General features: G+C 59.0%; 1 protein-coding gene across 1 annotated transcript in view; it reads left to right on the plus strand.

Moving 5' to 3' along the window:
* Window positions 1-14984, plus strand: part of MXRA7 (matrix remodeling associated 7) — a 28428-nt gene continuing 13444 nt past the window's right edge. The window contains exons 1-4 of the mRNA XM_040081671.2: window positions 1-534; window positions 7295-7390; window positions 9401-9491; window positions 13271-13370. Coding sequence (XP_039937605.1) covers window positions 16-534; window positions 7295-7390; window positions 9401-9491; window positions 13271-13370 — 806 coding nt within the window. The 5' untranslated portion in view covers window positions 1-15. The remainder of the gene's footprint in view (window positions 535-7294; window positions 7391-9400; window positions 9492-13270; window positions 13371-14984) is intronic.

Here is a 14984-nt window from a genome sequence, read left to right on the forward strand (position 1 = left end):
CGGCGGCAGGGCAGGATGGACCTGGCCGTGGACCCGTACCTGGCCGTCCCGCTGCTCTTCACCGTCCTGGCCCTCGTCCTCGCCTCCGTCTTCCTGAGGCTGCGGGGAGGCGGCGGCGAGCGGGCGGCGGAGCGGCCGCGGGAGCCCGCGGAGGAGCCGGCTCGGGAGGGCGGCCCCGGCGGCGAAGCGGCGGCACCGGCCGCGGGGCCGGAGGACGAGGGGAGCCGGCTGCCGGTGGAGGAGGTCGGGGTGGGCGACGAGGAGAAGGAGGCGGTCGCCGAGCAGCGGGACGCGGCGGCGGAGCCGGGCCCCGCGGCCGAGCCCAGCCCCGCGGCGGCTGAAAGCATCCCCAGGCAGCCGCCCCAGGAGCCTCGGCAGCCGCCCGTGGAGCCCCGGCAGCCGCCCCAGGAGCCCCGGCAGCCGCCCGTGGAGCCCCGGCAGCCGCCCGAGGAGCCCCGGCAGCCGCCCGAAGAGCCCCGGCAGCCGCCCGAAGAGCCCCGGCAGCCCGGGCACCGGGAGGATGCGGAGAGCAAGGTAAGGCCGGCTCCCCGAGGAGCCTCACCCCAGACCGCCGGGGTCCCCCCAGCCTCCCCACCGTGTCCCTTCTCCATCGCTCCGTCCCCGAGGGTTCCGGGGAGGGAGCAGCGCTCGGGGTTTTCCCCTGAAATAAGAGAGGTCCCGGCAAAGCCCGTGTTTTTTCTTCGGGTGGGAGCAAGCCCGTTGTCCCCGGGAGAGGCAGCGGTTTGGGGGGCTGTTTCTGGCTCCTTCCCTCCCCCGTCCCCCGAGGAATGCTCCTAAAAATAATCAAGAAAGCGAAGATTTAAGGGAAGAGAAGCGTGTGTCAGTGTGAGCCTCTCTTGTGCGCACATCCCACCCCCGGGAGTCGTGTCCTTTCCCCAAGAGCCTATCCAGGTGCTGCGGAATGTGCCTGTGTTTATTCTTCCCGTCCGCATCCCTTCTCTGTGGGTTACAGAAACTGTCCCCGTGCCAGCGCGGGTTCCTTGCGCTGTCCCTGCCTGCCCCAGGGCAAGGACCGCCCCACTCCGTCCAGCCCCAGCAGGATGCTGGCCCCAAGCTCTGACCCCTGGCCGAACTGGGGGGGCTGGGGGCCGCAGCGATGCCTACAGACGCCCGGTAAATCCTCCTCCTCCTCCGCATCTTGTTTAAAAATAAAACGGCCACTCAGTGTCCACGGGAAGATGTTGTTCTGCTCTCGCCCAGCCTGGATGGGACCCGGTGACCACCTGAGGCTCCTGAGCTCCCTGCCTTGGTGGCTTTCTCCCGTGTGGCCCCTTGTCCAAAGGCCGGGAAGGGAGTACCGGGGTGTCACCGTGCGCCGGCAGCGCGTTCGGGCCGGGGCGCGCAGGGCCGGGGCCCAGTCGCCTCCTGCCTATTATTAGCAGCATTTGTAATCCTCAGCAACTGTCTCCAGGCTGCCGGGCAGTGCGTTGACAGCCCTGGCCTTGGAAAGCATCTCCACTGACTCACCGGATAGCCTTGGGCAGGTCCCGGGGCTTGCACACCCTGCTCTGTGCTGTGATGCTCTGCAGCACCCAGGGGTGACCTGCTCTCGTGCTCTGCCTCCCTGTGCTCCTCAGCACCTCCCTTGCTGGGTTTTGAGCCTCGGAGCTCTCCCTCTCCCCTTCCTGGTGCCCCTTGCTCATGGATACAGCTCTCGTCTCTTGTCCCAGCGTCCTGGAAACCACATCTGTTTCTTTGTGGTGTGATTTATCTGTGCCCGTGAGTACCAGGATCTCTGCAGAGCTCCTGGGCCACCGTTAGCCAGCTGGGTCCTGGCTGGGCCAGCTCAGCACCAAAGTTGGCCACTGGGCTTGAGCTGCTCTCTGGTCAGTGCAGCACCCCTCGGGACAGATGGCCAGATCCAGAGCTGCCAGAGCCCACAGGTTCCTCTGCTAGCTCACGTCTTGGGAATGTTTTCTTCCTCTCTGGCTGCTCTTCAGCCCTGATTTCTTTGAACAGGCACTGCTGCAATGCTTGTTGCCTTCAGAGAAGGGCTCAGCTCCTTTATCCCCACTGAGCACAGGTGCAGTAACAGGGTTTTGTGTGCCTGGAATGAGTTCTTACTCAAGAAAGGGGGAGTTCTGTGTCCTCCAGAAGTCTGTGTGGGCCCTGTGGGACTGGGGCTCCTCACTGCCCCCAGCCCCTCTTACAGCTCAGGGAGCACTGGAGCTGCAGAGGGTCCTGGCCAGCTTTTCCTCCAGGGAAATTGTTCCCTCACCGTGGGAGCAAGGCAGAACAAGTTACCCTGGGCCTGAGCAGCATCCCTTTGGGAAGGACAGGGACCAGGCACGTGTGAGCTGGGTGGGGAGCACTGGGAGGGGGAGTGGTGCTTCTCGCTGCTGCTGAGTGTTTGGGAGCTGTGTCCCGCGCATGATCCCGCAGCTGCCAGCGCTGCCTGGCCGGCCCCGGGGCAGGCTGGCACGGCCGAGGGACCACAAGGGACCACGAGGGACTACGTGCGCTTCCAGCAGGCGCCACGCACGTGTGGCAGTGCCCAGTCTGCTGATCCGAGGGCTGGTCCTGTGGGCAGAGTGAGAGAGACCATCCACAGCTCTGCAGGATCTTCCTGGATCCCCTGGTTTTGCTCCCTACGAACATCCTCAGTGTTGCTTCATCCTTGCTTCCTCCAGCACCGCTCAGCCCCAAGCCCAGCAGAAGTCCCAGGCAGGGATGGGACGGGCCCTGGGCAGAGCAGTGAGTGCTTTGCTGATGGAATTGTTCCCTTTCCAGCCCGTCTTGGCTCGGCCCAGGGCTGCGCTCCCCTGATGTGACTCAGCAGAGGAGGCTCCCGGACCCTGTCCGGCTGCTGGCTCTGCAGGCTCAGTGCTTCTCAGTACCTCGGCAGGCAGAGGGCCGTGCTTGGCACTCGGAGAGCTCTCTTTCCTTATTTATTTTCTTCCCTTATTTATTTTCTTTCCCTGTTTTCTTTCCCTGCTGTTTGCTTAGCACGCACAGTGCCAGGCTGGCTCGGATTGCCCGCAGCCATTAACCAACCACTCGACCAAAATGCTGATGGATGAACCCGCCCAGGGAGAGCAGCCTCGGTGTGTTAATGATGGGCTGGAGCCGTGCATCCCGCTGCCTTCTCCTCCCCTGCTCCCTGCCTGTGCAAACTGGGATCTGCTGGGGCAGCTGCGTGTCCCAGCCTCCCTCTTGTTTCCATCTCCTGCAAAGCTGGTAAAATCCTTAAAATCGAATCCTCCCTGCCCTTCTCTGCGGTGACCAGCTCATTGCAGCATCGCGCTCAGGGCTACAAAATGAACCAGTGGCAGAGCAGGGAAAGGAGCCCAGGAGTCCTTGTTTCCCTTAACTGCTGTAGTGGTTCCCCTTGTCTCTGCTGGCTCCCATCACTGGAAAAAAAAAAACTTAATTAGTGTGTCGTTGTCTGTTCTCATCCCCATCCCCAGCTCGTTAATGGATGAGGCAGTGCTGTCAAAGCAATCCCCTAATGAAAAGCTGCTGGGTGGGAACGGCAGCGGCGCTGGGGACGCTGGGGCTGTGGAGCGTGGTTCTTGTGAGAAACAGTCAGAAACTTCAGCTCTCTAATGAGCCATTCTGTCCTGGAAGTGGCAGGTGGCAGGGACCGGGCAGGGTTTTCAGCGCTGGACCGGAGCCACCGCCGAGATGCCATGTTGGCCAAAGTGTTCTGGAGATGGGGAGGGCGAGTGGGCAGTGCCAGGGCACAGCAGCCTGGCTGCTTTGCCAAGGGTTAATTGCAGCTAAGGGCTTCAAACAGAGCAGGGGCGGAGGGTGACAGTGGGGAGGGGGGACAGGCAAACCCTGCCTGAGCAGGGCAGCCCGTGGAGCTGTCACCTGGACAGCAGAGGCACAAAGGCTTCATCTGTCTCTTCTGCCAAGCTCCTGGTGCTGTTTCCTTGTGCCCCCCACCCCAATCTGTGCACCCGCCGTGGGCTCCCTGTGCCTCTGGACACACCATGCAGCAAAAAGCACCCAGAACCCACCGGGAGCCCTCTTTGTATTTAAAAAGTCATCATTTCCCCCTCCTGCTTGCCCTCCCTGTGCTGGAGGGAAGAGGGTGTCTAATTAAGTCTGGCTGTAATTGGCAGCTGTTCAGGCTGTGTCTGCACTGCCAGCGGGCTGGGACAGGAGCTCCAGTGTCCCTCAGTGCACTGGGGAGGGGTGTGGTGATGTGCTGCCCCCGTCACAGCCTCAGCAGCAGCACTGCCAGGGAATGCAGGGCTCCCCACCCAGATCCTGACCGCTCAGATGTGCCCAGCTCTCACCCAGAGCACCCTGTGCCAGGGACAAATGCATCATCTCTTGCGGTGGCTGGAAACTGGGAAGTGACACCAGACGTGTGTCACCCCCAGGGAGGCTGTGCACGTGTCGTGCCCACCCTGAATCCCAGCCACAGGATGTGGTGTGGGGCAGGGTGGCATTGGGGTCTGCGTTGTGTTCCCTACACGGGCTCAGGAGGCTGGGCTCTGCCCAGGTCCCTGTGGGCTGGGCAAAGCCTTGGGAGCTGTGCCAGAGCCAGAAAACTGCTGGAGCCGAGGCCACAAGGGCTCTTTGCCTCCTGAAGTGCCCACCTGTGTGAAGGGCTGCCAGGTGAGGGCCAGCTTTGGCTGCCACTGCTCCCAAGGGTGCCATCCAGCTCACCTGGGCAGCAAGGGATGTTCCTGGTGTGGTGTTGGCGTTCCAGAGGCTGTAGAAAAAAGGACTGAGCAAAAAGGCTGGATGTGATCCTGGGGGAGCCACGCTGGGATGTGATGGTGCCTGCAGGGATGGGTGCTGCTGAGCTGGGCTCTCACCCTGCTGTGGGACACACCAGCGTTTTCCTCACCAGCCCTGGCACTGCCTGATCCTCACTAAGGGCTGGATGGTCCCGGAGCTTCAGAAATGCTCTGCCCACTCTGTGGCTTGTCCTTGCCCACAGCAGTGACAGGGAAGGTGGCAGGAGCAGATGCTCCCACATTTTGGGGGGCTCAGACCTGCAAAACGCCATCTCCACCTGAGGGACGTCCTCTCCAGGCAGCCCAGAGCTGGCAGGGCCATCACCAGGGCTGGAAAACTGCTCTTGTTGTGCAGCTGCTTCTCGGGCCAGCAGGAGGATGGAGAACCCCAGTGCTGGGTGAAGGGGAGCTGCTGACAGAGCAGCTGCTTTGCTCTGCTAAACTCTGCCCAACATTATTATTATTTAGTCTTTCCTAAAGGTTTCTCGCTTCCCCTTTTCTCCTGGCTTTTCTGTTTCTGGCTGGCTCTCTCTGTCTGCTTTCTTTCCCTCTTGCAATGTCTTGCATCAGGCTTGGAGCAGAAAGTGCAGCCATAAATGGCAACACGCAGGGCCCAGGAGTTTAATCCAAGATCATTTTCTCCTCTTGCTTTGCAGCCTGGGATTTTCCCTTTTCCTGAAGCCGGAGCAGGGCACTTATTTGTCTCCAGCCTGCCCATAAGTGCCAGGGCTGACCCTGAAGAAAGTGTGAGGGACACACCACCCCCAAAATCTCCTCTTTTCCTTTCTGAGAAAAAAAGCCTATTGCTCACAGGGGTTTGCACCGGGGATGGAGGAAGTGGGGAGGAAATGGCCAGAAATGAGCTGAAAACCAGATGACGCTGCAGTGGGAAGCCTGGCTCCCCTCTGCCACAGGCTGGGAGAGGGTTCAGTGCTGGCAGAGCTTTGAGAGGGCATTTTGGGGTCACGATGCCAAGCTCCTCTATCCGAGCCATCCTCCCCTGGAGACTCAGGGTTGTCCACGGTCAGGGCTGGCCGTGTCCAAAACGTCCCTGAAGCCTCGTCCTCGCTCTGCTTTGGTCCAAACCCCACTGCCAGAGTCAGCTCCACGCTCGTGGCCACGGAGCTAAAGGGCAACAGCACGTTTGTGATGATCCAACAAATCTTCATCTCCGCAGCCGAGGCAGACGGATCCCTCCCTGCCTTGTTATTCCCTTGCTATTCCAGGTGGATGACTTGCTGGATTTTAACCCCGGGCCTTCCGGAGCCGCGGGCAAGCCGTGCCCGGTACGATCCGGACGTCCCGGGGCACGGGATGCGCGGCGGCTGCGCTGGGTCCCGCAGGCGGCAGCGGGCACGGAGCGCTCGCAGCCCCGCGCGGCCCCGGCGCCGGGCAGCTGCCGCCCAGCGCGTCCCCTCGGCCCCGCAATGGGAGCTTTGTTCGCGCAGCAGCTGCTCCGAGCGGCCCGTGTCAAGTCTCCTCCAGATGCTCCCGGATAATGACACGCACGGCTCCCTGCAGTGCTGCTTCTCGATTTTTATTTTTTTTTTTTCTCCCACTCCTGCGGGGAGGTTTTTCGTGGCCGGCGTGCGCCGGAGCGAGGCTGATTTGTGGGCTGTTGGACAGAGCGCTCAGTCCTTTACCCTCCTGTTTTTCCTTCCTCACTTCCAGCTGCTCAAAACTCTCCCTTCGTTCTCCCTGGGCTGTGCTTCCTACAGGAGAGCGGTGCCTGGGGTGCCACGGTGTCATCACTGCTGTCCGAGCCCCCAGCGTTGTCCCAACGCCTTCCCCCTCCTCGCTTTGGCTGCAGGATGCCACGGCAGGGCTGAGGGCTCTGAAATTCGGGGCTGCTCCGGGCACAGAGGGCTCTCCCCTCCTCTCTGGCTCACAGCTGGGCTCAAGGTGGGGCTTTGTCCCTGCTGGCATTTCCAGCCAGCCCAGAGGCTGCTCCCAGCCCGACGCTGGTATTTCACTGCAAGGCCAAGGGACACGGTGTCCCTGCCCACGCACATCCTCCTCCACAACCCTCCGGGCAGAGCGGGGAAACCTTCATCTGTGAAGGTTTTGGACAGGGAAAGCCGGCTCTGCACGGGGCTGAGAGGGGTGGGGAGGTTTCCAGGGGGTATTTGCCCGTGATGGAGAAGGCAGCTGGCAGAGCATTAACAAACCGAGCATGTCCTCTCCTTCCTGCTCCTCCTGAGCTGCTGCATCAGCATCCCGGGAAGCTGCCGGAGCCCTGCCAGGACACACGGGCAGCCCAGCCTGGGGCTGGCAGAGCCAGACCCCTGGGGCTGATGGCTCCTTGCTCTGGTGCCATCCCAGGGGCTGGGGCTGCCACAGGGAGCAGCTCCTGAGCTCCAAACCCTGCCTGCAGGGCTGGGCACTGGAGGTCTCTGGTGTTCCTCACTCCAGCAGCCGTGTCACGGCTTGGCACAGAGGCAGCACACGGGGCATGGGGCAAGGTGGGCTACTGGCCACATTCAGGGTTTGTCCCTGCGTGCTGAAGCTGCCAGGGCTGGTTGGTTGAGCACGGGGAGGGCTCGGGGGTGTTTGTGCTCAAAGCTTTTGCCCTTTTCCAGATACCACCGTTGTGTGCCTCGCCTGGATCCAGCCTCGGGCACACGGGACAAGCGGAGGACACGAGTGGCCACGCAGCACTTTCCAGCCATGCAGAGGTGCGTGGGAGGGAGAGCCAGCCCGGGGAGGGTGGCACGGCACACAGTGTGCCAGTGTCCCTGAATGGCTGGGACACTGTCCCGGGGTGGTGGTGGCCATGGGGAGGGGGGCAAAGCTCGCCTGTTCTCCCCTGGTGGGGTTGGGTGGCCCCTAAATGACTCAGCCCATTTCAAACAAAGAAATGGTGCTCCAGGTGCGTTGGAGGTGGAGGGAGCGATGCCCCGGGGATGGGGCGAGTGAGGCAGCTCCCCCTGACAATGGCTGCGGGAGGGGGCAGAGGGGCAGAGGGACGGGGATGTGGAGTGTGGGGCCACAGCAAGGGGGAAGGGAGGTGCTGGCATCTGTCTCTGAGCCATCCAAGCAGAAAAGCGTTGTGCTGCAGGGAAATCCTGGCTGCCAGGAGCAGGGGCTCCCAGATGGCCCCGGCTCGCTGCTGCTGCCTGCCAGCCTGGCATCCCTGCCTGTTCCCTCTCTGCTCCTATCAAGTGTCCCTTCCTCTGTGTTGGAGCAGATCTATTTTCCTTCCTTGGAGGTTTGCCACCCAAATTCCCTGCTTGTTCTCATTGTTAAATGCTCAGTTCCTTATGCCCAGGCAAGGGAGAGGCTAAAATCTCCCTCCTTGTGCCTGCTCCAGGGGCATTGGGTCTCCCAGAGGATGTCCCAGCTCACAGGGAGAGATGGATGTGATGGGGAACTGCTGCCCTGGGCTTGTGGCCGAGTCACCAGAGCTGAGTGTCCCCTCTCTGAGGCCACTCCTTTGGGTGCCTCCCCAGCCATCCTCAGGGGAAGTCCGGGTGTCCAGCGGGAAGTGCCCATGTTTGGAATTGTGGCCCAAAATAGCCATGGCTGCAGCGGGTGGGGGTCCGGGTGGCATCTCCTTCTGGGGAACAGAGTGGCCAGAGGAAGCCAAGGGGCTGTGAATAATGCACATTCCTCCCTGATGACAAACAAACCGGGTTCTGGGCTCCAAAGCTCTGCGCTGCCAAGCCGGCACTCCACTGTGCACGGCTCAGCCTCATTCCCTTGGGTCTCCTTCACCCCGGCTTTCCCCACGTGTCCCTTGATAACGAGGGGCTTGGCAGCCTCCCTCCACGCTCCTCCCCTCTCTGCCAGCCCGTGGGATGCACGGGGCAGGGAGGCTGCAGGAGGACACCCCAGGGTGCTGGTGACCCCTGGGCTCGGCTCACAGGGGTTTGCAGCTGGAGCACAGGGCTGTGCAGGAGGAAATCGCTCATGCAGGGGCTCTGCCATGTGTCCTTGTCTTATCTCCAGAGCTGGAGTGCTCCCCTCTCTCCCTGCTCGGAGTTTCTGCACAGGACAAGGAATCCGGGCTTTAGGAAGTCTGTTATACCTTGTAGAAAGGAACCCCAAAACTTCCAAAATTGCTTTGCCTTTAAAAAAACCCCAAAAAGTGCTGTTACTGCTCCTGCCTGTGCTCCAGACACCAGCTGTGGATGGGTCCTGGAGGGGTCCCAGCACAACCCCCCAGTGCTGCCTTCGAGCCCTGGGCCCATCTGGTGAATGCTCCTGTGCTTCAGGGCCCAGCCTGGCCCGTGGCTGCGAGGTGGCTGTGGCTGGGCGTCCCCCTTTTCCTACTGCCAGGACAGGCTGTCCAAGCCTGGCCTGGGGGCACACAGAAACCCCCGAGGCTCCTGGCTCAGTCCCCTGCCCGTCCCTGGGCAGGAGGAGTGGCAGCTGGGAGCAAGGTGCTCAGACACAAGGCTCTTATGAAAAACCTAAATATCTCTTCAATTATGGGGAGGCACTTGCATTTCACAGCCTTTGGGTGGGCCAGATCGCTGGGACTGACTCGTGAGAGGAAAGCAGGCTAATAAACCTCACTCATTAGCGAGCATCCCTGTGTCCTGTTCCTCGGAGGAAGCAGGGAAGGGGTGCCCAGCCCTCTCACTGGGGCTCCAGGCTCTGCATCCCAGCCCTGCCCCAACCAGTCCTGGGTTATTCAGCACAGCACCTTCTCCTCATGGCTGTTCTGTTTTTAACTCCTCCAGGAGGAAGAGGTGGACTCAGAAAATGAGAAGCTGGTGGTGAGAGAGCCAGAAAATGAGAAGCTGGTGGTGAGAGAGCCGGAGGATGAGGATGGTGAGTGCCAAGCGAGCCAGAACTCTGCAGGGAGATTATGGACAGGTCTGGAGAGCTGAGTGCTTGGGGATGGTCTCCTTCCTCCAGGAAATTCCTACCCCTTCCCCAGATGCCCTTGGGCTGTTTGCCATGGGCTAGCTTTGTGATGCAGCTGCTTCAAAAGCTCCTTGCTGCATCCAGGACAATCTCCAGGAGCTTTAGTCAGAGCCACGTTTAACTGATTAGCCAATTAGTTGATTGGAAAATGATTAATTGACTAATTGGGCTGACAACTGCTGCACTCCTAAGAAAATGAAACAGATGGTGCCGAGCTGACCGTGTGTCTGAAGGGGGCTCTGCCCCCCTGAGCAGCCCGGGAGATGCTGGGATGTCCCCAGGAGGCCTCGGGGTGTTCTCCCTTCCCTGCCCCACTTTCTGCCTGGCTGTTTGGAGGTGCTGTGTGGCAATCCCCCGGCTCAGGAGGATTATGCCTAATGCCACAGAGAATCAAATTTTAATCCTGGTGCCATTCCTGCAAGGTGGGGGAAGCGCCTTTGGAGACGGGGTTCCCAAAATACACTCGTTCCACCCCCTGAGGCTTCCTCGCAGCGCTGGTGGCTGGGGGTGTCGCCACGGGGGGCTGTGGGAGGTCTGGTTTGAGGATTGATGGGTGGATCCTGCCAAGTAGAGGCCCGACAACGCTCAGTGTCTGCTTCTGCGGGCTCAGCTCTGTGTTCAGGGCTCCCTGGCACTGCAGGGCATCGTCCCAAAGCGGCCGCAACTCGGGATCTGGAGAAGTTGGTGGCCCCCGGCTGTGAGTCCTGGCTAGCACTGTGTCCTCCCCAAGCACCTCCTGCGGGCAGCCCCTGGCTCCTCTCCTGAATTATTCCCACCGTCTCTGAAGTACTTTGTAATGGGGCTGGGCAAAGCCATGCCCAGGCTGCTGAGGAGATGGCGGGACGCAGCTGGGAACCCCAGCAGTGCCCTGGGATCAGCCCTGCTCCCCCTTCACTGTCCCCTGCATGTCCTGGCCCCACTCAACCCACGAGCAGAGATTCCCCTAGGGCGTCTGCCACCAGCCTGGGATGCTGCCTGTGACCAAAACCACCAGAGCAGCTCTCCCCTCACTTCGGGCAGGGAGCTAGCAGGGAGAGCGTGGATGGTGCCAGAGCCAGCAGGTTCAGGGGAGAGGTGCTCTCTTGGGGCTGCTCTCACTCTGCCAGCTCAGGGTCACAGCGCTGGCAACGTGAGGGCAGAGGGATGAAAGACAAATGTTTTCTTTAATATGAACTCATGGAGGCTCTCAGTAAGTAGGTCACCTCCTATTCCTGTAGTGTTTTCCCTGTCTACATGAAAACCCAGCCTCCCCGTTTCTGTGTGTTTCCTGAAGTTTGTTTTTGATCTGCAAAGAAAGTTCCTGAGCTCGAAAAACAGCCTGAGGTTTCCAAAGCCACACACTGTCCCTTTTTTTTTTTAATCCCACCATGCAGGCAGGGAGAGGGGGACCTTCCTCTCCTCCTTCCTCCCTGATTATTTTCTGGTGAGGCGGCAACTAAACTGCTCTTTTTGGGCCAGTTTAAATCCCAAATCTCACCTGATTTGGCAGAAAACCACTTGAGGGAAACGATTGTCCTTGAAATCAGTCGAGCTTTACAAAGGTAATGAACAGCTCCTGCTCTGCACCAGCGTAAGGAACAGGATGTTACACCCTCTTTTTCTGTTTTTTTCTCTTTCTCCTAATATCCCCCAAAGCAGCAGCCAGCTGAATTTTCTTTCCATGCACTTTTATGGTCACCCAAAGTGCTGATAAGCTGCAACATTGCTGCTTGTTTCCAGCTGGCCAGGTTTGTCTGTTTATTTGCCCATGGGGAGGGTTTCCCACCCAGGGAAGTGGAATATGGCCAAGCTGAATGTTTGGGGCTGCAGTCCAGAGCTTTGGGCTGCTTGTGTTCAGACGTTTGTGATGAAGCTGGATAAAGGGTTTGCATCCCCTGGGAGCCCCGATGGCATTTTGGGATTAGAGAAACACTCCAGATCAGTAACTGAGCAGTAACCCACCAGGAATTCCCAGGGAAGCTCCCCAAGATCAGGAACCTGGAGATGTAAAGGAGTGAGGAAATGTGGGCATTAGCAGCAAGGAGGTCTCTGGGAAATTCCCATCCCATTCCCGTTGCTCCAGGCACGGTCATGCCAGTGAAACCTTGCACTGCTTGTTTCTGAGATCTCTGATTTCCCCACCTACAAAATCAGGCTCTGACTTGACTTTTACAAGGGGGTCCCCGAGGTCTGGCAGCAGCTGAATGTGGGTTGGAGAAATCCCAAAATCCAGGTATTGGACACAAGGAGAAAAATCCTTAAGGGCAGTATTGATTGGAAAACAGAGGGAAGCTGATGCTGAACCCTGCGTGTGAGGAAGGGAGGGGAGGAGCTGTGAGGGGTTTTCATTTGGGCAGGTGGAGGAGGAGAGACAATCATGAACATGGCCACAAGAGCAGTGGAGAGCATGGGAAGGGGCTTCCTGCCTTCCTGGGGACGGAGGATGTGTTGTGTACAGGTCGGGGCTTTCTCTCCTGCCAGCAGAGTTCCACCCCTTTTGGGATCCTGCTGGTGCTGGTTGGTGTCATCTTGGGTCCTGGTTTGTGGATAATGCGCAGCTTTTCAGGACCATGCAGATAATGAAGTGACATCTTCCTTTCCTGCACCCCTTGGAAGCATCCCTGGGGCTCTGAGGCTCGGGGGGAGCAGCAGAAGTTTCTGGGAATGTGGAAACCGCAGTGCTGGATGGTTGGACGTGAAGCAGCCAAGTCTTGCAGTCCTTGGGAGATAAAGGCTCTCAGATAAGCAGCCCATGGATAACCCACAGCAGCACCTCCTCCTGGGCCGCCTTTTGGATTGACCTCCCCTCCTGTTGTTTTCTCCCATCTGTAGGAAGATAAAGCACGGGAGAGGTTTTTAAAAGCAAACAGCGCTCGGACAAAATCCGATTGGAAAAGGATCGGCTTTGGCTCAGAGTCTGAGCTTTGGTGCTCTAATTAGCACGGGGCTGAGGCTGGTGAGCTGGGTGGGAGAGCGCCCAGGAGAAGGGGACCTGGATTTCCTCTTCAGGGCTGGTGACAGAGGGACTTGGACCCGGCTGTGTTGGTGCTCCTGGGGCTGCCTTGGCTCAGTGCCGTTTGCAGCCCGGGGATTTGCCACGGGGAATCTTTTCACAAGCTTTGTCAAGGGCTGCAGCAGAGCTGCAGGTCTGCGTGGCCTGGGACAGCTCTGCTCGTGGCACCATCCACGAGCCCCAAGCTTGGGAAAGGGCCCCTGGACGAGGGGAGGGAGGGAGGGAGAAGGAATGCGAGTCTGGAGAGGGGAAGCGGAAAATGCTGTGAGTTAATCAGGGCAGGATTAGCATGTCTTGATAAGCCAAGATGGGCCTGCAAGGCTTTGAATCCAGGGAGAACAATGGCATATGGTTCCTGTGCTGTGGGATTTACTTGGATCTGCTTCCAGCAGGCTGCTCTCTCCAGCAGCCCTGGCTGTTTCCAGCGCTGGCTGCGGCCGGGCTCCTGCCATCCTCTGGCCAGCGGCACCTGGGCTCTCCTCTGGGATGCACACTGCCCCTCTGACAGTGCTCAGGCTTTCTGCAGATTGCAGCTGCCTCAGGAAATGTGCTGGGGTGGCCAGAGCGTTTGGGGTGCAGGAGCAGAAGTCAGAGAGCAGCCCAAGGGAACAACCCCACTGCCGTGGGTTGTGTCTCTCGGGAGGACTCAGGTTCACAGAGCTCTTGCTCTTTTTTTGTCTCCCCTCTCCAGCTGCAGATGAGATGTTTTCTTTTAAATACAGTCCTGGAAAGCTAAGGGGAAACCAGTACAAGTCAATGATGTCCAAAGAAGAACTAGAGGAAGAACAAAGGTAAGCTGAGCTCCCTTCTTCTTCTTGCCCAAGCCCACCTGGCTGAGAAGCCCTTGGAACAAGCTGGGTGTGCTCAGACCTCTCTCCCCACACTGCCCTCAGTGTCTCATTGCTCTGGAGTTCCAGACCTCTCCCACCCAGGAAGATACCAGAACTAATTCACACTGATTTAGGAGGTGGAGACACTGTGGGCCTAAATACCTTTGGAGCTCCTCTGGATGCTTAGACCAAATTTTCCAGCTGGTGCAGCTGGTGTATTTGCCCGATCCCATTAGTTCTGTGCTGATATGTATCTGCTGAGGACCTGATCTTTAGGTCAGACCAACCAAGGACAGGGGCATAGCTCAGAAACACCGGGGCAAAGTGAGGGAGTGTGAGGTTCTAGAGCTGGCTGAGATGGGGCTGACACTGGCAGTGTCCCCAGGGCTGTCTCCTCAGCTGGACAGCGTGGGGATTTACCAAGTAGCGGGCCTGGTGGAGATGGAGAATTGTCCATCTTGCACTTTTTACTGAGGCATACCCCTGAGCCCTGAATGAAGAAAGGTCAGACCTGTCCTGTCACTTAAAACAAGCTTTCTGGCTCGAGATTCCCCAGCCTACTCGAGGAATAACTCCCCAGCTGAGGTGTCTGCAGCTCACACCCCTTCCCTGAGGGTGAGCTCCAAGGAACTGATTTCCCAGGAGTGACTCAACAAGCGTGGGAGATTGATGTTCTCCCCATTGCTGTCTCAAGGGCTGTGGGACCCAATTCTCCACCCAGAGGTTTGCAGGGTGATTTAGGGGCACTTGTCACCCCTTGCCTGTCAAATCATGGTCTCAGTACCACCACAGCTGGCCTGGTGTAAAGAACCAAGCAGAAACTCCAGCGCAGCAAGGAAGGCAGGGATGGGGGGATCACACCTCGCCCCTGGCTCAGGCATCTCCTGCTGGCAAACCTTGCCTTGAGGCTCTTGGGCAGCATCTTTGTGATGCTGCCAGCTGGGCTGGCTGAGGTTTATCTGTGGGAGGTGAGCAGGGCACTGTGGTAGGCAGAGTAAATCCAGAGACCTGCCCCGCTCTGGGGTCAGCAACAGAAATGAGCTCTGGTTTCCTCTGGCACGGGGTTGATTCTGCATTGGTGGCATCAGGGAAAAAAATGTTTGCTTTCTTCTTTTCCACGTGTCCTTGTCGTGCCTGAAGCCCCCACCCTGTAAACTGCTGAGCAGGGCTGTGAGTGTCACTGTGTTTTTCACTCGGGGAGGGTGGTGGGGGATGAACCGAGCGAATGTCAGGGGTTAGATGGGATTTGCTTTTCAGGATCCTGCTAAACACCAATGCAAAAATCTATGTGCAGCTGCCAAATTCAAACCCTTTGCACCAGCAGCTCCATCCAAACCAACTGAGCAATCACTGCTCGGGTTTTCAGGCCAGGAGTCCTGCAGGGCCTTGGGCTGGCTCCTGTGTGGCAAAAAAATGCCCTTCTTGTCCCCTGGGGACACTGAGGGGACGTTTCCTAAGGACAGAGTGGGATGGGGGTTTTGTACTCAGGACTGTAGAACAAGCTCCAGGGGTGATGGACCTGTCCTGGGCGCACGGCACCGCTCAGGCACCCTGCTCTTGTCTGGAGCAGTCCCA

The sequence above is a fragment of the Hirundo rustica genome, chromosome 18, assembly GCF_015227805.2.
Source record: "Hirundo rustica isolate bHirRus1 chromosome 18, bHirRus1.pri.v3, whole genome shotgun sequence".
NCBI classification, from domain to species: domain Eukaryota; kingdom Metazoa; phylum Chordata; class Aves; order Passeriformes; family Hirundinidae; genus Hirundo; species Hirundo rustica.